The 23,892-nt window shown below is 32.1% G+C and overlaps 3 protein-coding genes across 6 annotated transcripts; all 3 read left to right on the top strand.

The window, feature by feature from the left end:
- Positions 1-2: 2 nt before the first annotated feature.
- On the top strand, positions 3-1,180 carry LOC126835320 (uncharacterized). The gene is made up of 2 exons (XM_050567816.1): positions 3-366; positions 455-1,180. Exons 1-2 carry the CDS (start codon positions 3-5, stop codon positions 700-702), a joined length of 612 nt encoding a protein of 203 aa, XP_050423773.1. The 3' UTR covers positions 703-1,180.
- Positions 1,181-2,132: 952 nt separating this feature from the next.
- LOC126836069 (T-complex protein 1 subunit eta) lies at positions 2,133-5,225 on the top strand. Its single transcript, XM_050569065.1, has 7 exons — positions 2,133-2,273; positions 2,869-3,288; positions 3,349-3,540; positions 3,666-3,830; positions 4,054-4,187; positions 4,256-4,560; positions 4,623-5,225. Exons 1-7 carry the CDS (start codon positions 2,271-2,273, stop codon positions 5,024-5,026), a joined length of 1,623 nt encoding a protein of 540 aa, XP_050425022.1. The 5' UTR covers positions 2,133-2,270; the 3' UTR covers positions 5,027-5,225.
- Positions 5,226-9,982: 4,757 nt separating this feature from the next.
- Positions 9,983-22,500, top strand: LOC126836071 (14-3-3 protein zeta). 4 transcript variants are annotated; one of them, XM_050569069.1, is made up of 6 exons: positions 9,983-10,139; positions 10,389-10,556; positions 17,052-17,385; positions 18,153-18,276; positions 20,559-20,722; positions 21,255-22,500. In XM_050569069.1, exons 3-6 carry the CDS (start codon positions 17,086-17,088, stop codon positions 21,408-21,410), a joined length of 744 nt encoding a protein of 247 aa, XP_050425026.1. In that variant the 5' UTR covers positions 9,983-10,139; positions 10,389-10,556; positions 17,052-17,085; the 3' UTR covers positions 21,411-22,500. The 4 variants fall into 4 exon arrangements, with proteins under 4 accessions (XP_050425026.1, XP_050425028.1, XP_050425025.1 ...); XM_050569068.1 differs by lacking the exon at positions 20,559-20,722 and adding an exon at positions 20,342-20,505 and having other exon boundaries at positions 9,997-10,139; XM_050569071.1 differs by lacking the exons at positions 10,389-10,556; positions 20,559-20,722 and adding an exon at positions 20,342-20,505 and having other exon boundaries at positions 9,995-10,139.
- The last annotated feature ends 1,392 nt before the right edge of the window (positions 22,501-23,892 follow it).

Below are 23,892 nucleotides of genomic sequence, written 5' to 3'. Positions count from 1 at the left end.
CAATGGATTATAATGTAACAATAAAAGTCGATCAGAGCATGTCAGATTTATTTCAAAGAATTAAAAAATCACAAATCGATATTCCTGTGCATGTTTCTGAATGTTTTTCTGCAAAGTTATTGGATTTTGAAGCGTTGAAATGGTTTAGCCAGCAGATAAAAGTTATTGATGGGCCACCTCTACATACATTACTCAAAGAAGACAACTTTATATTACCCAGCCCTTTAGTTGTTGAACCAAGTCCGGAATATAGAGAAAAAATGAGGTTGCTGGAGGAACGATTAAAGAATAAAGCATACGACGCTATGACGAAAAATGTAGATTTCCGTAGGGTTAAACTTCCTGAAGACACAATTGCTTTCCAGAGTAAACAACAATTTTTCGCTATAACAGCAAATATACACAATTAAATAAAACTAAATTTTTTATTGTTGTTTTTTTTTATTTATTACAGTAAAACAGATCAACAAGCAACTAATTGCCGTTGTTCAATTTCTGATATCTACAGCTGCAGGATTTTTGTTTGGATTTCTCGGCATAGAATTAATATTAAACACAACATTTGATTTAGGGTTTAAACTGTTATTAGGCATTATATTCGCTTTAATTATAGCGTTGGCAGAAATTTACTTTTTGGCCAAGAAACTGGCAGAAGATTTCGAACCCACAGAACTAATGGGTAATAAGTTACATCAAGAATAATGGTAGTTATTATTGATTATTGTTGTAATTAAATATTGATGTACAATCAATTGTAGTTTGAAATACAATTTACATTATTTTTCCTAACAAATATTATGTTACTTTTATTATAATACGCATATTTGTGAATTCTAACCAACATTTTTAATAATAAAAAAACTGTAGTAACGTAATAAATAAATAATTTATACTCAATTTAGTAGTCGGTAAGCAGTAAAGTTGATGTAAAGTGAAGTTTAAAGTTTACTAAAATGTTTGTGTTTGTGGGATAAATATGAAAGCAACATTTGTCAACTTGTTGCTGGTCAGTTAAAATATTAACAACAACAAATGTTCAGCAATCATTGAACTCAAAATTTTGTAAAAAGAAATCTCTTGTTATGATAGTACATACACTTTTTTTTTACAACTTATTTGCCTAGTGTAGTTATACTTATATTATTGTATAATACATTGTTCGTGTCATTAAAGATGGAAAGTTTTCGAATTTAAATTTACAAAATAATAAATTAACTTGGTTATGAGCACAATTTATTTTTTAAACAATGCTAAATTTGGAGTCCTTTACTTCCTCGTCTTGATTAAAATATTATAAGCACGTTGCGCCTATGTCACAAAAAATTTAAATCGAGACGAGAAAAAAAGAAATATCTATCTACCTACCAGCATCAATACGATATCGATGACTGGAATGCAAAAGGCCTGGTGCTAGAGGTACTGCTTAGAAAAGAAAAACTGAAGAACAAAATATGTTTAGTAATAATGAAGGATACCTACTTTAAACATAATACACAGACATCTATATTCTGTGTGATTTTAATATTATGTATTACATTTTTATATTTTACTATATTTTTATGTTTTTGTAAAACTGTTCGTACTGTTTATCAAGCTACTATCTTGCGTTTCTTAGACTATTACTATGTATTATGTATTTTTAGGTGTTTTTAAATTATTCTACTTAACAATAACGCCCGATAGGTATACTCGGTCACGATAGACAACCTGGTAGACACTAGGACCTTGGGCTGCTTTTCTGACCTAACATTTGCACTTACATATAAATGTATAATTAGTAAACTTACAGATAATTATGCGAGGACTAACTTTTGTTAAGAAAGTTTTGCGGTAAGTATAATATTTTTATAGAATTTTGGAAAAAACCGATTTTGGAGGTGTTTAATTCCCTCTAAAAAATTTAGCAGAGATGGTGGGGGGGGGTATTTTGAGTATGTTGGTTAGAGAACCCCCTTAATTATTTTCCAAAAAGTCCCGCTTGTTACCTCGTCTTCCTTAGTTATTTTTCCTATCTCGCCTACACTATATAAGTACTGTCGCACTCGTTTATAGTCACAGAATATGAAAATGTTCATATTATAGGTAGTCAGTGTTTTAGGTATCTACAATCTCTTTGGTTATAATGTGCCATCTGCAATCTTTGAGGTTAGTAAGAAAAATACAAATTACAATATAATACAGTAAAAGTTGAAATTGTTTTTTTAATTATTCATACTTTAAAACTTTATAAAGTTTAATTCCATCATAGTTTAAATAAAATATCCGACAAAATGGTAAGTATTTTGGTTTTGTTTTTATCGCATTCATTCATATAATTATATCGTCTACTTTGTTGTGTGTAGTTACTCTTGTAGGGTGGCGATTACCATTATTCACCACCACATGAGTGCAAATAATCATAAAACTCTCCATAAAGTTCACTATTGTTTGTCAGTTACAATTTATTGTACAATTGTGGTTGAAAATTAATTTAAAAGACCCAAAACGTGTAGCAAGACGTCAGTTTGGAGCTTGTATTTCGCATCAATGTCTTGCGCTAATATTCAATCTTGTGTGAACCCATAAAAATTATATTTTTTACTTTGTCTTTTCATTAAAATTCAACAAATTGAAATAATGTGAATTGCTGGATGCTTTATTTAAGATTATATAATTAATAGCTACCTATAAACATTCCTTTAAATAATATATTTGTCTTATCATTTAATATTTTCTCAAATTCCCTACAGCATGTATAATTATGTATTTAATCGTTTTGCGGTTTACACATACTACTTTTTTTTCATTATTTTCTATTTAAATTAAAGATGTTTGCTTACAATTACAATCGCTAGCTCATTTTAAAGTACCTATTTAACTATTTTTCAGCGTCCTCCTATTTTATTGTTGAAAGAAGGAACTGAAGACAGCCAAGGTAAATCACAGCTCCTGTCCAATATAACTGCTTGCCAAGCAGTCGTAGAGGCCATAAGAACAACTTTAGGCCCACGTGGTATGGACAAACTAATTGTGGACAGCCGCGGAACTGTGACTATTTCTAACGATGGCGCAACAATTATGAAAATTTCTGATATCATCCATCCGGCAGCAAAGACTCTGGTCGATATTGCTAAATCACAAGATGCTGAAGTCGGTGATGGTACTACAAGTGTAGTTTTACTAGCTGGAGAGTTTCTTAAACAAGTGAAACCTTATGTCGAAGAGGGAGTGCATCCCAGAATTATTATAAAAGCACTGCGCAAAGCGTTGAAAATTGCCCAAGATAGAATTGATCAAATAGCCTTCAAGGTAATTAAAAAATAAGTAAAGAATAATAAAATAAAAGTTACATAATTACACATGATTTAGATGAAGTTCAATACGGACGAAGAATATCGTATCTTTCTCCAGAAATGTGCTGCAACAGCTCTTAATTCAAAACTTATTCATCAAGAAAAAGAATTTTTCTCCAGAATTGCTGTTGAAGCAGTATTATTATTAGATGAACTAATGCCTTTGAACATGATTGGTATCAAAAAAGTGCAAGGCGGTGGATTACAGGTAATGCTCTTTTTTTATTTTCAAACAAACTAGTAATACAATTTTTTGCTGAGGTTATTATACACATAAAGTCGGCTTTCATTCCAAGTTATATATTTACTTACATTAATAACATGTTTACACAGGATTCACAACTCATTACTGGCGTAGCATTTAAGAAGACATTTTCATATGCTGGCTTTGAAATGCAACCTAAACATTATAAAAATTGCAAAATCGCTTTACTCAATATCGAGCTTGAGTTAAAAGCTGAACGGTCTAATGCTGAAGTTAGAGTGAACACAGTTGAGGTGTGTATTTTTTATAAATTTAGTTTTTTAATCAGATTTCACCATAAGGGTGATGCTGAGTGTAATCATAATGAAAATTATGTACTCTCTCTGCAGGTACACCACTGTAACTTTATTACTAAAAATGTAATTTTATTCGGAATTCCAAACAATGATCAACAAATTTTTTTTTTAAATATTTAATTTAAACTTTTTTTTGTATGTGACTTTTTGCTGTTGTTAGGAATTCCAAAAAGTTGTCGACACCGAGTGGAACATTCTGTATGAAAAACTTGAGCACATTTACAAAAGTGGAGCGCAAGTGGTCCTTTCAAAATTGCCTATCGGTGATGTGGCTACGCAATTTTTTGCCGACAGGTTAATCATAATCAGTATTATCTGGTTTAATTAACTATTCTAAATTGTATGGTTTTTATTTATTTTAGAGATATGTTTTGCGCCGGTCGGGTCGTTGATGAAGATTTAAAACGTACAATGAAGGCCTGTGGTGGAGTAATCGTCGCCACTACTTACGACCTGAACGACTCTGTACTTGGAAAATGTGAATCTTTTGAAGAAAAACAAATTGGCGGCGACAGGTTCAACTTGTTTTCTGGATGTCCCAATGCCAAAGCTTGCACGGTTATATTGCGCGGCGGTGGTGAACATCTATTGGATGAAACTGAACGATCTTTACACGATGCTATTATGATTGTTCGTAGAACTGTGAAAAATGATTCCATTGTGGCTGGTAAGTTAAATGGGCTAATTTACTTTGTGATTTTGTGTTACTAAAACATGTTTGTTTTAAAGGCGGAGGTGCTATTGAGATGGAGCTTAGCAAAGTTCTACGCGATTACTCTAGGTCAATAGCTGGCAAAGAACAGTTGATAGTTGCCGCTATTGCCAAGTCATTAGAAATAATTCCACGACAACTGTGTGACAATGCTGGTTTTGACGCTACTAATATATTGAACAAATTGCGACAAAAGCACGCTCAAGGTGGCCTTGCTTTTGGCGTGGACATCAACAGGGAATATGTTGCAGATAATTTCGAAAATTGTGTTTGGGAACCAGTAATAATCAAAAAGAATGCGCTCGCTGCCGCCATAGAAGCGGCTTGTTTGATTTTATCGGTCGATCAAACGGTCAAGAATCCTAAATCTGGCGGTGGAGATGAGCAAGCTCCTGGCCGAGGACGTGGAAGACCAATGTAATTGGCAAACAGTTAACTCATTCACTTATTTTATTAATACTTTTTGTATAAGGTTTTTTTTGTATTACGTTCACTTACACATTGAATACTAATATTCCTCTGTACATTGTTTAACATACAAGTAATATATTTTATATTAAACAAAACTATTTTCCTTTATTAAACTGTTTAATAACTAAAATAAAACATTTGAAACAAAATTTTTTAAAAATAGTGGTTTTATTATTTTAGCTTAAAACGTATTTTAGTTAAGCTTAGTATGAAAACCACATATCATGTAGTTTAATCTGATGTTAATTTTTATAATCAATTTTGCCTCTCTTTTAATGTTAAAGTAGATCACTTTCTATGTACGTAATTTATCTAATTGAAAAAACGTCAAATTAATCTACATAAAATAAATGACATACAGAACCGAAATTATCTTTTGAAATACACAATCTAAATATTAAAACTTCTCCAATACTTGCCGAGTGATGAGTTAAATTTATATAATTTCATATACTTGTATTGCAGTTGAAGTACAATACTTATAATATTTTTTATCAAGAGTACGCCACACCGGTCATTTCTAAGGAGTAAAGTATAGGCAATTTTTCGAAAAAATTTATTTAGTTTGAACATTATATGTATTTACAAGTACAAAAAAAATTTAATTTATTGTAATTTCGTTTTTTGAAACTTACAACAAAACAGTTAATTTAGTATAGTATATAATATTAAAAACAGATAAATATAACACATTTCCGCAATAAATTACTAAAAATGTCTAAACACGAAATCTGTATTTAGTAGAAAATGATTACAAATAATAAATTTCAAATGCCACTGTGTCGTCGTCTTTCTTAGATGTCCGTCATATTGAAATTAATCTTCGAATTTTGCTCGGATCTGGAAATAACTATATTATACTTTCATTTGATTTTGACATTTTGGCCGAGGGGTTGATAAAAAATGAGCTACCAATTACATGACTACTCTTAGCCGCCGGCCGATATTGCTTTTTTAAACGTTGCTACTAAATTTAGAACTAATTGGACTAATTTTATATATTTTATCCCTTTGAGCCGCAAATAGTGTAATACTAAAAAAAAGAATATTAGATAGTCGTGTAAGCTTATGTTTGCATTTTCCTTGTCGGTACTAAATAAATACTACAATAATGATAATAAAAACAATATAAACATACATACAAATTGGTAGACTAATGGAATTATTCGACAGCAGCTGTTTACGAAAATTCTGTCGTTTTTGTTAACCATAATACTTTTATATTTATTTGAAAAGTCACAGTAAACACAAAAATCAAAATACATTTGTAAGAAATTGTTTGAGTTGACATAAAAGTAATGTTTATAGTTCATTTGTTGTCCAGGTGATTCTCAATATTATTAACCGTGTATGACGAACAAAATATATTGTTTTAACTACGGTTGTTACATTCCAATTTTTTTTAGCTAATTCAAATAACAAAGGGAGTGGGTTTTAAGGAGTTTTATAATATAGGCAATATTTAAGAAAAAAGTAGTTTTAATAAATTTCGGTCACATCAATTTTGTTTACGTTAATTTTGTTGTACAAGCTTCATAATGCTATATGTTTTAACGTAAACATTTTTTTCTATGATTTGAATCTATTTTGGTGGTATAAGAAACAAATTTAGACCTAAAAAAACCTGATAAAATTACGCTTACTTAGAATGATTGGATTTCAATTCTGTAAACACACATATAAGCTCGTCGGCCTATTTCCAGGTAATTTTCGAATAACTGTCTTAATTACTTAAAATTGAATACTAAATATTTAAGAAATTTAAATTAAGAGGACCCCACACCGGCCATTTCTAAGGAGTAAAGTATAGGTAATTTTTCAAAAAATCTTAATTTAGAGTTTGAACTATAATGCATACTTATTAATTACCAGTAATGAGGATACTTTGTTGATTGCCATTTTTTTTGTCAAACTATCACAGTCATTTCTATAGGATAAATTACAATTTTTTCCTTTTAAGAATGCTTTGAGCGAATTAATTTTTCTCAGGCTTCATGTATAGTTAAAAAAAGAAATTTATAATAATGATCTGTGTTCCATCATCCGTATTTTTTCGATATGCCTAATACAATATCATTTTTAAAAAAGTCAAAAAAGTCCTTTCTTATTTAATTAATTATTCATTAACTGGTTGAAATATTAAAAAAAGGGCGATGATAGAACACAGACAATAATGCTGTCAATGTTATGTAAAAATTTGGTTTCTTAGTTTTGATTATAGCCTTTGTAAAATTAATCCGCGCAAGGCGGGTTTTTTGAAGAAAATAAAGGGCGTGTGACGTCCTCTTAATAATAGAAATTAATATTTTAATTGAAATGTCAAAAATCTATTGCCACAAATAACCTTGAAAAGAGGCCAATATATACTCAAATATTTGTTTGGTCCATCCTAAGTAGAGCTAATTTTGTCAGGCATTTAGGTCTGAAATGTCAAAAAAAAACATTTTTAGTTTTTCAATCCTTCTGTAGCATGCGACTTAGCGATAGTATTAGTATTTATGTAGTTCTTTCCTACCTTCAGCACCCTTAGGGTCCTCAGGAACTATGCAATTATAAGCCAAGTTTTCTCGATGAATCCATTTTTCTGGTATTTTTTAGTCAAATTCTTTGTGAAAACACTTAGTTTAAACTCACGAATAATTAAAATAGCTGTTTTAAACAAAAATACGCCGTATTGTTGTCAAGTAATCATACGAAATACGATGTATCGTTGTGGGATAATGAATGGTAATTATATTAAATTAAAAATATTAATAAATCATTATAGACCATAGTTTGAAATTGTTTATCAAAAGATAATTACCTACCTAGCAACGCGACCATAGATATGTTTCTGTATTTTATTTCGGTAATCTGGTGACGTTATACAATAATGTCCAATTTGGATTTTAATCCATTCAAATTCATACTTGAACAATTGAATCTACAAAAACTGGAACGTTTAGACATATTAGCAACGCTTTTATTGCGAGTGAATGGGTGGGAGTGTTCTATAGGGTTGATCACGAGGAGATTTCTCATCTTAAACTACTATACAAAATGGATAATAATGTGGGTGCCTTTGAAAACTTATAACAGACTTATACATAGAACATTGAATTTTACAAATTTGATTTATATTAATGGCCGAAATTGTATTAAAAAAAAGCATAAGTATTAAGTCGACGTCTGTATAAAGCCTATATCTTAAATTTTGTAAAATGTTCTTTCTACGCTAAAACTGCTCAATTTTTCAGAAAATTACATATCTCAAGACATGTTTACACGCAAATTATACATTTTTTTGTTAGCTGTTGTTTCACTAAGTATGTCAATTTATTTGGCAATACTTATAGATATTACCTTATCTATAATATTCATTAATGATTAATTGATACTTCAAATAATAATAATATATACATATATATATTATGCGTATTCATTATATTTATAATTGTTTAAATTTTTTTGAGTTGTGGCAATCTTGCACCAAGGGTGAGATGTGTAATTTTTTTGTTTATAATAGATGCTTATTTAGTCCTTAAAAAGAAAATAATGACAGGGAAAATCTCTTTCAGTCTCTAGATAGAAAAATTATTATATTGTTATTTTAAGATCTTTGAGTCAATGGCATATATCTCAAAGTATGGCAGGACAATCATCCAAACCTAGGTGACATAATGTATGAACAACTGAAATATTCTTTATAAAAATAAACTATAATATTGTATGAGATATATTTTATATTAGATTTGATTTCATTGATTTTTGAAAAATAATAATGTTTGTAATTTACAAATGAAGAAACGTTAGATTGGCTGTTGGCTGTGTTTAATTATATAATATATATATATATATATATTTTTTTTTATTAGAAAAAACAATCTGTACAAAATAAATTTACAATAAGTTTTTTTTTTGACATTTTATATACATAGCATTAGTAACGTTAAGGAAGTCACCCAGTGGTAACACCTTATAATTATATAATATATTAGGAAAATTAATAAATTATATATATATATATATATAGTAGTAGTATATATAAATATATATATACTACGATTGTATTGATAAATTAAATAATATTATTTAGTATGCTGAATATTATTCGGTCTTCGCGTATCGATTTAAAATGTTTCGACTTCCCGCCATTGAATATAACCTCACATTCGTACAAATAACTTCAACGCTAACGTGGTGAATTCTGTAACCGTTTTTGCCTTATTAAGCGGGCAACTGATAACGATCAGAGATAGGAATTTTCGTTCATACTGAACTATATAGCTCACTCGGTTCTTCGTATCCACGCGAAACGAAACTAGTTCAGTGAACTATATAAACAATATAACATTTTAAAATTTACAAATGAATCGGTAATTTGAGAAACACCCTAAGTGATAAAATCTAAATATTATAGAACGAAAAAACTTCTTCCGCTAAACACAGGGATGGGGATGAATGCGTTTGAAAATACATCATTTCTTTTAAGTGCTCTAAATCGAAGTAGTTTTGACCAACTTTTTACTTTATTTCGTTGGCTGAAAATTGAATTTAAATTCGCTGGACTCGTACGACGACCAGTGATCGAGCATATTATACTAAAATCAACCGTGTTTTACCTATTACCAGCAATTCATACCTGAAACAGTACCTCGTGGTTACAGACTTGAGGACGAAAAGGATCGGTACTCTAATTAGCATACACTGTAGAGTGTAGTCTGTACTGCCGCCGGACACGGGGTAACAGTGAATAGTGTCTACTCGACAAAATGTCCCATACGTGTTTCCGGCGGTGCGCGGGTTTGTGTTTTGGCCGTCACGTTGGCGACAATGCGCAAGGGTGGCCATAGCACTCCGAGCCCGGCGCAAAGAGAAAAGATCGCGTGACTCACCGCCGGCCGGACAAGTGCTGCCCTCGCGCGCGCAACACCGCCGCCGCCGCCGACCGTAGCATAACGCCGTAACAGCAGCACCACCACAAGTCACAACTATACGATCGTATCAAACATGGCTGCCGAGGAATAGTTTTCCAACAAAAACGCATCACGCCTTCCGGTCACGCATAATATTTAAAACAGCAGGTTCGATTGATTTGATTCATTTTATTTAAACACATAATATCTGCCCGTCCTTGTCGCGTTTGTCTGTCATCCGTCATCCGTCTTTTGCACACGCATCATCATTTCCATTGCAGAACATAAGAAAACCGACTCTCACGCTACCTTTAATAAATAATATTTTTACTATCAATATTTTTTTTTGTAACAAAACTTTTTATCATTGTCATTTTGCCGATTGGTTGTTTCATATTTAACGCTCGCCGTCTGCAGCATAAATAATCTTCACATATTATATCGTACAAAACACGTCATACTGTTGGGATTTATGCCGAAACGAGCGCAGTAGAACACAACGTCAATATTGGATTCGTTTGCACACGGTAAACGACCGCCGGACGCTGCTCGTTGGAACGCCTTTGGCGAACATTTGCCGTACAGGTACGCGCTCTAATATACATAATATAATACCCTGTGTTTGTGTCGTGTATTTTCATGTAAATCCATTTAAATATGTCTCTTGTGACACACACGTGCGATCCGCCTTTTAATGGGAAATACGTTTCGGTTAAACCATGTTTTTGTGTCCTGCCAACGTCCGCCGGATATTAACACGCCTTTTATTTTGTATAAATCTCGTCGCCTGTAGCCTCGTGGTTTGTTTCTCTGCTATAATAAAGCGCAATTTTCCAAGTTTCCAAATGTTCTACCTTAAGTATTCCATCGTACGCTTGCCGTTGTCGAGGATATTGATAAAACCCAATGCGATCTGAGTGTGTGATAATCACGCGGAATCAAACAAATATCAACTATTTCGTGTGTGTGTATATGTGTTTGTATAATATGTACTATGTATGTAAACACGAAAATGCATTCAATATTCACACAATAGTCGACTTAACTCGGAGGTGTTGGTATTTATATTGAAATTCTAAATGTTGCTCAGCATTCACCCGATACTAATTGAACGTAACCTTTTTGTTATTTTTCATGTACTCCAGTAGTTTTTCGTTTGTTACTTATATTTTCTTTGTGATGTTCTAAAGTCTCATAGCATTTATTATTATGATTTTAGTGTGTATTTATATAATCGACTGTCGCCACATAGAGCTAGCTTAAAAGTTTTGTAAGCATTTTTTGTTATTCATCTAAATAAGTCGCCAATTGCTAATATCCTTATCATAGATAAGAACTTAATAAAAATGTAGGTTTATTGCAATTTGTAAATACAATTTTGAGCAATTTTGCTAAAAGGATAGAGATTGAATTGGTAGCACTTCTACCTAATGGCTTTGTTATTAAAAATACAATATAAATGTAAACCTCGATGTGAAAAGTAATTGTATTGTTGTCCAAAATTTATACCTGTCTAATCGTGTATAATATTGCACATGTGTTTCAAAAGTGATACAATTGAAAAATGCATTAAATCACCGTGGTAAGACTTGCGTAAACAGGATTCAAAGTATGCAATGATTATATTGAATCATTTTTGCCTAGCACCTATATAATTTGGAAAAATTATTAGTTGTGTAATTGCTCTTTGATAATTTCACAGTTTTTTCTCTAAATATGAAATTTTGACTTAAGTCAAAGTTGAATTTTGGATGTATTTGTTCTTAAGCCAGGTCCACACTGCCACGCTAAACTTAAGCGAACATGTTCGCCGAAATTATTGGCTCTATGGGCAACATCAAATACCAATGAAATGTTCGTGAAAACGTACATATAAACGTGCACAAAAACCTATGTAGTTAACAAACGTTTTGCGCAGTAGTGTGGACCCGGCTTTAGAAAAAGTCGAGAGTGTCTTGAATTTTATTCGCAATAAGATTGGATCGGCTTAATATTGGTTTAAGAAAATTGAGAAATGGTAACATTATTTTTACTACAGAGTAGACAGATTTATTACTTTTTAATTTGGTTACGAATGTTAAACTTTTAATAAATTTCATTTCATTACCTATTTACTAATCTATATATTTATGTTACGAGGTATCAAAAATAACTTGAGTGTTTTTTTTTATTATGACATCATAATAAATCAGAAATAATTGCATATAACCTGCATACGTACGTAATGTATAAGTAACAAATGTGATTTAACAATTTATATGAATAATATTTAAGCCCATTATTGCTGCCACTTAAAATTTATTACGACATTGTTATATTTCGACAATCATATTATAAATATAATTTAATTTAAAATTAAAAATTACTTCTTGGCATTTGGTTATTACAAAGTACATAAAACTATAAACTAAAATTTGTTAATGTATATAACTAATAATCTACTCATTTGGATAATTTGAGACATAGTTTAGTATATTCATCAAACATAGTGTCAAAACAAAATTGTTATTATCGTTTATCATTTTTTACTTACATTGCTAAAGTATATCAAGACCATAAAAGAACAGCAATGTTCCTATTATATCTACTAAATTGTTTCAAAGATTACTTTCTGAATGAAAAACTGAAATTACCATAATTTTATTAGTTTTTGGGTGTCTCATTAGTCGGAGATGGGTTTATTTTAATAAATTCAATTACACTGTCTGCCTAGTTCACTATTTAATTCTTTTAATTACAAAGTTGTAATTGTTTTGCCAAATTACATTTTAAACCAGAGGTAGTATTTTTGTTGTACCAACTAATTAAATTAGTCCTAAGTTTCCTTTGTTGCATCACAAATTATGATTGCTTCATAAGAAAAAAATAGTTAACATATATAGTTAATTAATTTCCCCGTGAAGCTTATAGGACGTAGGTGTATGATTTAAATGCATACATTTTTCTTGAAGTACTCAAAGGAAATTTGTAGTATTTAGCATTTATTAGCAGTATTTTAATACTGATAGATATTTTCCTAAAAATGCAGTTGTATTTCAAGCTTGCATATTGTGAAGTAAAATAAATACTTTTGTAATCAGACGTATGTAGTGAAGTTATCTTTTGTCCACTCGTAATAATGTTTTTGTGTGATTCTTATATCAGTTATGGCATTCTATATTCTATTATTAGACATAGTATGATCCGTTTGATCATTGGGTACTTAGTATTCTTATAATATACAATGTCATTTGGGAATCTGTTTCGAATATTTTGTTGTGGGTTCACCAATTATTTACTGGAGGGCATTATTTAAAAATCGCATAGACATAATATGTTTTATGCTTAGTTATGTTATAGCTGAATTTATGGTAAAGCTAAGCCTCTGCAAACCGTTCGCGTGACGTAGTCTTTTAACTATTGCAATTTCTGTTTTTCCTTTACGTAAAATCTTTGATGAGTGTTCAATTTGATTATATCGTCGTAATATTATGATATTAACAAAGGTTTATTATTAATAATAAGTTTCGGCTCTGCTCTTTTTGGGTATTCTGTACGTTTTAAATTATAAGAATAACAAATCAATTTTAGCCAACATACAGACACGGGTTATAGAGTGATTTAAACCCCTTTAAAATATAATACACTGTTTTTTCTAAGTAATAGTCCCCTTAGGCTTTTCAGCAGCAATATGTAACACTAATGACGGTTATCAAATATCAGACCAACTGTTCAATATGGTCAAACTTATTATATTTTCCTAAAAAAAAGAACTATTTTCGTTTTTTTTTTATTTTTTGAGAATTAAATGACATAAGTTTCCTTTGAACAAAACGTGATGCCTGATAGCTAAATATGTTTGTGAGTATGTGTGACCTATATAGGAAACGTCATTCCAAAATTCTTCCCATCCTGTGCATGACTATAAAAAGGCATTGACCTTGTCCTGTAACGTCCGGAGTAGGCAGTCACGCCGTCCTACTGCCCGTCGTGTGTGTGCGTTAGCTCATAGAGACTGCTTCCTCGACATGGCATATTACGAAAAAATAGGTATTGCGCAAAATGCGATGACCTTTTTAGTAGATTTATTTGGACTTATGCCTCCCCTTGCTTTGTTTATCTCCCTTTTTGGGCTAAAAACCGCCGCTCACTGCGCAGTATAAGACCCCGAAACACCGCTTGTCCCTTAGCTCTGAGGAGAGGTGGGGGTGGGGAAGTGTCGTCCGCCCCGGCCGTGCGGCGGATAACGCCCGTGTGTGTATATATGTGTGTCTGCTACTGCGGCATGCGCCGAGGCTCTTATTTCCGATTCCTATCGGCCGCCGCCGCCGCCGATTTATATATACGACGTCCGTGTGCACGAGGACGGCTGTCTTTTCGCTGTCCGTCGGCCACTCGACTCGGCATTCGTCAGCAGCCGCCGCCTACATTAATAATGACGAAAACAGAACAGTTGTTGCCATATTATCTCGGTGGCCGCGGCTGTGAGCTATCCGGCGGCGACGCACGCGCGCGTTTTCCGCCTTCACGCGCCTGTCACGTTCCTCCGTCCGTGGTCGTCAGCGGTGTGGTGGTGTGATCCGGGGGCCGACGTCCGTCGCGCATACCTATCGATCGAACCCGGTGCGGTGCGCTCGTACGCGCATGCGTCTGTCGGGTTGTGTGTAAAATGCAACCACACCACTCGCACACCCGTTTATCCACCCACCTACACCACCCTCCTCGTACTATCGCTACGTGCTGATATCGATAGGTATGATATCTCTCGCCGACCGGTACGAAGTACACAGATATCGTTCCGACAATAATTCATATTATCAGCAATCTGGTACGGAGTAGAAACGCATAAAGTAGACGGCAGTTTTCCAACTTGCCACTTGTTTGTGCCGGGCTGACCGATCTAGTCGCAAACTGATCTTCGAATCATTAGGTTTCTTTAGCATTTTGACCTTGACACTCGATTTTTCAATTATTATTGTTTTCTATAAATAGAGCGGCTTGGATTATATTAAACGAACGATCAAACAATAGTAATTGATCGCTCGCTCGTTAAATAACGGAGAAACAATGCGGTGGTCCCCTCCCGACTGGCTATAATTATGGTTTTCACATTATTATTTCATTAAGTCGTCGGAAAAATAATTATATTTATATCTCTATCGTTATGGTGGTGGTGTGTGGGAAATGCGCGGTTTTTAATTCAAAAGAAATCGAACGCGGACTCACAAATAATCGATAGCAGTGAGTTGTACGCGATAGTAATGTCATAGTGGGGGTAGGACGCAGCGTCCGCGCCTTTCTAGCTGTGCCCGCCACCGCCACCGCCACCACCCGTCTTGTCCATCATACATATACACTCACGCCTCACGGTGTCCGTCTCGTTTTCAATCTCGTCCGGCCGCGAAACGCATAAACACCGCAGCGCGCGCGCGCACACACACACACACGCAATTAATTTTATACTTAATATTATATACATTTATATACATGCCAGTACATACACACTCGATGTTTTTATGCGGTACAAAAATACAATTTATTTAAGATAGTGAAAAATTACAAGTTGGCCGATTTCTTTCTCCGTCGTCTTCGTGTGTGTGGTGTGCCGGGTGTAGTTTTTATTATTACACATTAGTAGTTATATGTGCGTGAGCGAAACCACCACCGCCGCCTAGCAGCTGCTGCATATCGTTCGTGTCGGCCGCACATTTGTGAGGTATAATTCTACCGGGCCCGTACACATCCATTATAGGTGAGTAAAAACGACGACGGGCGCTCAACGACCAATCTATTTTTAAACACCCCGGCTACCGGCGTCGAGTGTTTTTTTTATTTCCAAACCTTATGGGCCCGGCCTATCCTTCTAGCAGCTAGACCGTGCACCTCACCACCTCCTCGGCCGCGGTGGCTGCCGGACAACCCCTCGTGTGCGCTTGTGTCTTTAAAGATAAGGCCGGCGACTGCGTCCGTATGAATCTTTTTGGGCGAATGCACCACGACGACGGTGGCTGCGGCAACGAACGCATTCCACAGCTGTGTGTCACACGTTAGGACGGCCACGGTTTGTGGGAGAACAGAGCTATGGTCTCCATCATTATCGTTATTATATATATTTTATTACTATTGTCCCGCTACAATGAAACGGCGGACACCACCCGTAATACGCCGTAGCTACCAGGTTTTCTGAGAAACGCCGTGTAATTTATATTATATATATATACACCAATTCTCAAGCGCGTCACGTCCCGCGCGTTCTGCGTACACACCTCACCGCCTACCTGCCCGCTTCGGATAAATAATCGATGGACGCCGTCGCCACTGCACGTACTACACAGTACACTACGGCACGCGATAGTAAATGATAATGCGCGTCGTACCACCGGGCCGCATTCCCATAATGCACGCTTAATTTAAATAACCGCTTAATAAGCGCCACTGCCACTAGGTCCAAATGCAGTTGTTCCACAATTACATCATCGGGCGGCAGGCTGATCCCGGTAAACGGACACCTGTATCTGTGGCCCCAAGTCTTCATTACGCTTATCAACACTTGTCCCTCTATGGCTGGGATTTCTGTTAGTTCTATTGGTCTATTGTTGACTATTAGGAGAACGCCTAAAGTTTAGGCAATTTTTCGAAATCTTTTAATTTAAATACTTAAAATATAGTATGAGTTAATACAGTAATGAAGATTCTTTGTTGATTTAAATTTTTTTGACAGACATCAGTCATTTCTGATAAATTACATTTTTTTCCCCATCAAAACTGTTTTGCTCAGGACAAGTATGAGAAATGGGAAGCCAGTATTAACAGTAGATAAACGAAATTTTCACAATGTATAGAGAAATCTATGCCGTAGCGTGTTATTTTTTTTTATATCTAAAAATGAAAAAATAATTCATTTTAAATGTATAAGTTATAAAAAAACGCTAGTGGCGCCTCTGACCGGTCACTGCCGTCAGTCTACATGATCTCTCGTGGGCCAGAGTATAGTACATTCCGTTTATCGTTTCCCAGATCAACAAAGCACAGATACATTACAAATAGTTATATATATCAAAATTGACTATTTAAGTAACTTAACAAAGGTTTTGTTTTTAGGTTAATTAAGTCAGTTGGTCAAGTTTAATATCAAATGTCTGGAGATAAAGAGGACTCGGTTCAAAGAGCCAAGCTGGCCGAACAGGCGGAACGCTACGACGACATGGCCAGCTCAATGAAATCTGTTACTGAAACTGGCGTGGAGCTTTCAAATGAAGAGCGAAACCTTCTATCAGTGGCCTACAAGAATGTTGTGGGTGCTCGCCGATCATCATGGCGAGTGATATCTTCAATTGAGCAGAAAACTGAAGGCTCTGAGAAAAAACAACAGATGGCTAGAGAATATCGAGAGAAGGTCGAAAAGGAACTTCGAGACATCTGCTACGATGTGTTGGTAAGTTGTAGAAGTGATTAGGTTCATAATTGCATCTTGTATGTTGTATTTAATATTCAGTGATGCAAACCGTGACTTTTAATTTTTTTGTTCCCGATTTGTGATGATACATATGTCGAAAAACAATATATATATATGTGATACGAGCATTTATAATATCTTAATATTGTTGTAAGACTTGAAAAAATTCTTACACGTTGACTACTTATTATTTTATTACCTCTTTGGTATCTCACATGATGTTAATAATATATAACTTTCGTTCTGCTGAAAAATGTATTGAAGAAAACCATTTATTACTGATGAGATGATACCACATGTGATGTGTATTGTTCATAAAATTGCATATTAGCTTTTACATTCGAGTTCACCTTTACTTGTTACACTATTCAATGTTAAAAACTAGGCTATTCTAATCGGCATAATATTGTATGTTGTATGATTGGAACACTATGTGTACACATTCTGGTTATTGTTTTGTGGTTATTATCCATAAATATTATTCATTCGATCAATTACAAATTATTATTATAATATTTATTATGATAAAAATATGATCTCGTTCAAAGAAATTATATAGTTAACAAAACAATATTTTAAAGATTAAATGGCAAATAATCTGATTAAAATTAAACACTAGTAAATTCAATTTGTAGTAATAAAACGTTTTTATACAAATGTTAACTTTTAAATTTTGAAATAATAAAAGTTCAAGTAACATTAGATTTTAGGAAATCTTAATAATAGTTATATTTTTTTTTTTTTAGAATCTGTTGGACAAATACCTTATCCCTAAAGCGAGTAATGCTGAGAGCAAAGTCTTCTACCTTAAAATGAAGGGTGATTATTACAGGTACCTGGCGGAAGTAGCTACTGGTGAAACTAGAAATGGTAAGAGAATAAATTATTCATTATACTATCAAAAAAATAAATTTGATGAGATTTTGTTTATTATAAATAATTGGATTATTTTATTTTAATCAAAATATTTTTAATAAATTTATCTAATTTTTTTATTCATTATTAGTTTAGAAAAAAAATATATATTTGATAAACAGCAGCTGGTAAATATTTATAATTAATTAATTAATTAATTATTTTATTTCAATTATTTATTGCACATTACCAACAAGTGAATAACTAATAAACTGCTGTCATATTTTTTATGATTTTAATAATTAAGTACTTGAATATTTTTTTTTTATAATGTATTTTGTTTTTTTACAAACTATTTTATAATACCAAGTTGCATATAACTTATAACTATATTAAATTAAGCGTCAGAGCGTGAAAATGTCATAGGTACTTTATATTAAAGTACTTAACCATAAATTAATAACATGACGATTGGCTGTAATTTACAATTGTTTATTACTCCAGTATTGTGTGATGCCATAAAATTTATAACTTTCGTTCTTCTGAAATTGTTTGAAGAATAATAGTAGACTTGTCTGATAATATTGATTAATATTTTTAAGTGATGCAAACCGTGACATTTGATTTTTTTTTCCCGACTTTTAATGATATATATGTCGGAAAAAAAGATATATATATATGATACGAGCATTTACGATATCGTAGTATTGTTGTAAGACTTTAAAAAAAATCTTATATGTTGGTTACTTTAATTTTATTATCTCTTTGGTATTGCACATGATGTTAATAATAAATAACTTTCGTTCTGCTGAAAAATGTATTGAAGAAAACCATTTATTACTGATGAAATGATACCACATGAGAGGTGTATTGAGTGAATAAGCTGCTACATTTATGTAAGCTAGGTGTAGTAAATTAAGTAGAGCATAACTAACTGAATTATTAACGTAATTGAACCTCACTGAAACTACTTTATTTATTTTTAATGGTTGCAAATTGGTTTTCCAGTCCCTTTACAGCAAAGAGAAATTTTTTTTTTTGTGGATATTTATTGTTTTATTTTTTTAGAGTTAAATTTTTAAATTAATTCAGTAGATGTTGGCTAATCTAGTAGTCTGCTTTAATTATTCACATCAAATGATGTTCAAATATAACTTTCGTTCTTCTGAGTTGAATGAGGAATATTTAATGTTGTCTGATGATATTCAATTGGTGTTTTTCTTTTGATTTAAATTAATCTAAAAAATCGATAATTGTTTTATTCTTACACAAGTTTTAGTGTTAGTGCCATCTAACTAATCTATTAAAATACAATAAGAATTGAGTTTTACTGAAGTAAAATTTCAAATATAAATTTTACTATATTTAGTACTTTTACCATAACATTTACCCAACTCGCACTTTTCTATGTATGTGTGTGTACTCGACAAAAACTTAGTACTGTAACTTCAGGTTTTGTTATGAGAAAACGCGCCTGTATAGAAAAGTGTGTGGTAAGTAAAGAAAATGCAATTTTTTATTTCAAAAGTTTATGAACTTGTTGTTTAGTATGAACTCCAGTTTATTGAGTAAGGTCACATCTCGCTGGAAATTTCTGTTGATTTTACTGTGGATTTTTTTCCCACGTTTTTACATCCATTATTCCACTGATCGACACTTAGACAGTTTATAGGTTTGGCATTTTCGGTATTATAGCTCTTTGCTGACCTAAAGCTACCCAACAAGTTGGCCCCAGTGGTGACGCTGTCGCCCGTTGTGGAACCATTTCTCTCTCTTAACTTGTCAAGGATGTTCTGAACTTAAAATTCCAAAAAAATCTGGAGTAATAGTAGACAATTAAAATAATTGTGTGTACAACAGAAACTCATCAAACTGTGTGGACCGTGATATCAAAATGTTACACAAATTGTAGACGATTTAAATTACTGTGCAAGGTTAACCCAAATTTGATGTTGTTACAATTGTTGCACCACTTGATACTAACGTTTTATTAAAGAACATCTGTGCAATTTTCAATTATAACTAAATAAATTATTCATAATTGTTCTAATTTATAATATAATTGTTTATCGTAAAATAGCTGTAGTCGAGGACTCACAATTGGCATACCAGGATGCATTTGAGATCAGTAAAGCCAAAATGCAACCGACGCATCCAATCCGATTGGGTCTGGCGTTAAATTTCTCAGTGTTTTTCTACGAGATATTAAATTCACCAGACAAAGCTTGCCAGTTGGCGAAACAGGTAACTACGACACAATTAATAACACTATTTCTTTTCTTATTGGTGGCGTTTAGGGGTGGTGGACGATTCTCAGAAGGCATATCAGGAGGCGTTTGACATAGCAAAGTCAAAAATGCAGCCTACTCATCCCATAAGACTTGGATTGGCATTGAACTTTTCTGTTTTTTACTATGAAATCATTAATTCCCCGGCTCGTGCTTGCCACTTGGCAAAACAGGTATCCTCTTGCCCAAAAGTTTCACAAGTTTTTGTATTGTGTTTCCAGTGACAAACTACCTATTTCGTTTAGCAACTTATGTGTATTCATATTTATATTTGATTTTTAATTAACAATTTCAAGGGAAATTATTACTTTCATACCAATTAAGAAGTTTTTATAACCTTTAAACTAGCTTTCTTCGGGTCGTCACTGTGTAATAACGAGTTTGATTTTTTTTTTTATGCTTCTCTAACTCGATATATATTTTATTGCTACATTGGTTGTTAATATATGTCGTTTCTGAACGCAAGCCATAAATAACATAGTTAGTTGGCTAACGGTTATATTTATTCTAGGCGGTTTGTTTGAAGAATAAACATTTTTATTAAAAAAAAAACTTACTGTTAGTATTTTGATAACTTGTTATTGACTATTAGCATTGATTGAAAAGGCTTATTTAGTTATATAAATTAGATATAAAAGATGATAAGGATTTCAAAATAAAATATAAGACATGTGTTTTAGTAATCGCAATATGTGCTTCTTTTAGGCTTTTGATGACGCGATAGCCGAGCTGGATACGTTGAATGAAGACAGTTACAAGGACTCGACGCTCATCATGCAATTGTTGCGTGATAATTTGACGTTATGGACGTCCGACACACAAGACAATGATGAGCCTCAAGAGGCCACTGGAGACAACTAACTCTTTTTACACTAAAAAATATAAAAAACAAAAAAAACTATAATAATTTTCAATAAAGCAAAACAAAACATTTTACACACTTCCGCGAGAATCTGCGCCCCTTCATTTTCCACCCTCCCCTCCCCCACTACTGCGCTCTCACAACATGCTCTTTGTTTTCCTTCCTTTTTTTTTTTTTTTTATACCTGTTCTCTGCTATAAACAAGAAAACTTGAATATGAGTGAATATAAATAAACACATTCTTTTTCTTTATTAGTCTATTAATTATTATTGAATGTTTTAACTATTATTATATATAGAAATATTACAATAAAAAAAATGAAATATATATATATATTTATATGTATATCAACTATATATATATATATATGAAAAATTATAATTAAAATTATTTCATTCAATACAACTTCTTTTCCTTACGCGGCTCGAATACTGGTAATGATTTTTAAAAAACCAGTTGCAATAATGCGATTGTGTCCATTTTTAAATTTACTAAGTTCTTTAAAAAAAAAATTATAACTGTCATTGCAGTACATCAACAAACCATCAAAGACAATTTTGTTAACCGCCATTGTGTTTTAAATTATTCACAATTTATCATTTGAAATACCAGCGAAAAAACATAATAAAACGAAAAATTACTCTCGGTTTTATAGCACTTGGTTATTGCTGATTTCAGTTTCAGCCACCCTTACACATGCCTTTTTATTCATTAAATCGTTATTTTTCTTTTGCGTTTATTAAAATAATAATTTATTTTTAAATTTATATATATATTTATGTATACAAATTGTTATTGTACTTACAATGTCGTGATCTTGATTTTTAATGAGTACACTGTTCAACAAGCAATTTATATTATTATCATTGTCTTTTTCTTGCTTCTTCTGTATATTCTCTCGGTCTCTTGTTACATTGTTTTATCATTATGGCGCGGCCTGACATTCACTTAAATTTGACTAGTTATTAAAAATATATTATTATAAAACATTGATTAATATATATATATGTGTGTGTGTTCCATTTTGAAATTTTTATACAAGTGTATGGTATAAATTTGATTTATTAAAAAAAAGTACATTGATACGAGTTTTTAAGTATAAACGGCCATAATAAAAATTGTATAAGACGCACATTTATTAATTTGAAATTTGTTTAAATTAAAAAAAATATATTTATGGTACATATATATATATATATACAGTGGTAGCTAAATTTTGAACTCTACTATAAAAACAATTATGTGTTAAGCACATTGTTACCTTCTATTCTATCCTTAATTTATTTTATTTTTGTACCTTCGACTACTGTGTGGGCCTTTAATGTTTTATATTTTCTTGAAACGATTGTTTTTTGTGTTTGTCAAAAGACATTTTATGTAATAAAATATATTCTGTTGAGTGAACCCAGTTTAAAAATAGTGTTCGAGAGGATTATACCATTGTCAATGATGGAACGGTGTATATTATATACAATTTAATGATATAATATATTATTGAAAATGCGTACAAAATAATTGCTGTACCATTAAATTCAGTTTATGAGTGCTCATTAAATGCATGTCGTATAATATTGTGACCAATTAAGACGATATGAAACATACACCGATCTTGGTGTTTTTTTTTTAATTTTGAATACTTGAGTCTTGAATTTTTATATTACAATCATTTGTTAACATTAACAAATCACAAAAGACAATAGAAATCTTTTTTGTAATGGTCAATCGTAAAAGTTCAACGTATATTAACAATTTATATTAGTATTATATTATTGGTAAATTTTATCAATTATTCTTATGGGATTTATTACCATTAATTTTGAATTTAAATAATAATGATCTTAATGCGATTAAAGAATAAAAAATAATCCTCTAAAATAAAATATGTTAAGAATTTTCCAATTAAAAAAACTATTAGGCGTGTACCATACTGTTAATATTGCCTATACAAAACTCCTTAAAAATGTTCGGTACCCTTAATGTATCAAACAAATGCACTGTTTAAGTAAAATTCTATAAAAATTGCAATTTTGCACATAGAAATTATTAATCTGCGAAAAATAATTTTAAAATTGCCACGATAGAAACCTTGTGAATGTTATCCAAATGTTTTTTCAAAACAAATCGGATTATTTTAAAAAAACGTTCCGCAAGAAGTAGAAAAGCATGGTTTGTACAAAAAAAAAAGAGCTTGTATGTAATATAATAATAATACAATCTCTAATTAATAAATTCATATATAGAGGCCCTATAATGATATGATGGGGGGAAAGGCTATAACTTAATTATAAGAAAAGCTAAATACAAGCGCACGGGCAAACCAGGTGATATTTCCTAAATTATTTGTTATTTCGAAAAACAAACTATATCGATTGGCATTGTTGACATAATTGAGGCGTATGATCTATTATTTTGTTTTTTTAAACTACTGTCAACTGAAGCGTCTTGTCAGCTTTATACTTTTATCAAATAACTTGACAAAC

Source organism: Adelges cooleyi, unplaced genomic scaffold (assembly GCF_023614345.1).
Source record: "Adelges cooleyi isolate 19-005CV unplaced genomic scaffold, UGA_ACOO_1.1 ACOO_flye_CR_arks_rails_tigmint_CR_PRNA_23, whole genome shotgun sequence".
NCBI classification, from domain to species: Eukaryota; Metazoa; Arthropoda; class Insecta; order Hemiptera; family Adelgidae; genus Adelges; species Adelges cooleyi.
Note: the sequence above shows the minus strand (reverse complement) of the source record. Positions and strands in the feature narration are given on the sequence as shown.

Bases quoted from the DNA above. Each gene is read 5' to 3' on its own strand.
- LOC126836071 (XM_050569069.1), top strand. From the start codon at position 17,086: ATGTCTGGAGATAAAGAGGACTCGGTTCAAAGAGCCAAGCTGGCCGAA. The intron at 18,277-20,558 runs GTAAGAGAATAA...GGTGGCGTTTAG, and splicing joins TACTGGTGAAACTAGAAATG to GGGTGGTGGACGATTCTCAG. The intron at 20,723-21,254 runs GTATCCTCTTGC...TGCTTCTTTTAG, and splicing joins CTTGCCACTTGGCAAAACAG to GCTTTTGATGACGCGATAGC.
- LOC126836069 (XM_050569065.1), top strand. The intron at 3,289-3,348 runs GTAATTAAAAAA...CACATGATTTAG, and splicing joins TTGATCAAATAGCCTTCAAG to ATGAAGTTCAATACGGACGA. The intron at 3,831-4,053 runs GTGTGTATTTTT...TGCTGTTGTTAG, and splicing joins TTAGAGTGAACACAGTTGAG to GAATTCCAAAAAGTTGTCGA.
- LOC126835320 (XM_050567816.1), top strand. From the start codon at position 3: ATGGATTATAATGTAACAATAAAAGTCGATCAGAGCATGTCAGATTTA. The intron at 367-454 runs GTAAACAACAAT...TATTTATTACAG, and splicing joins AGACACAATTGCTTTCCAGA to TAAAACAGATCAACAAGCAA.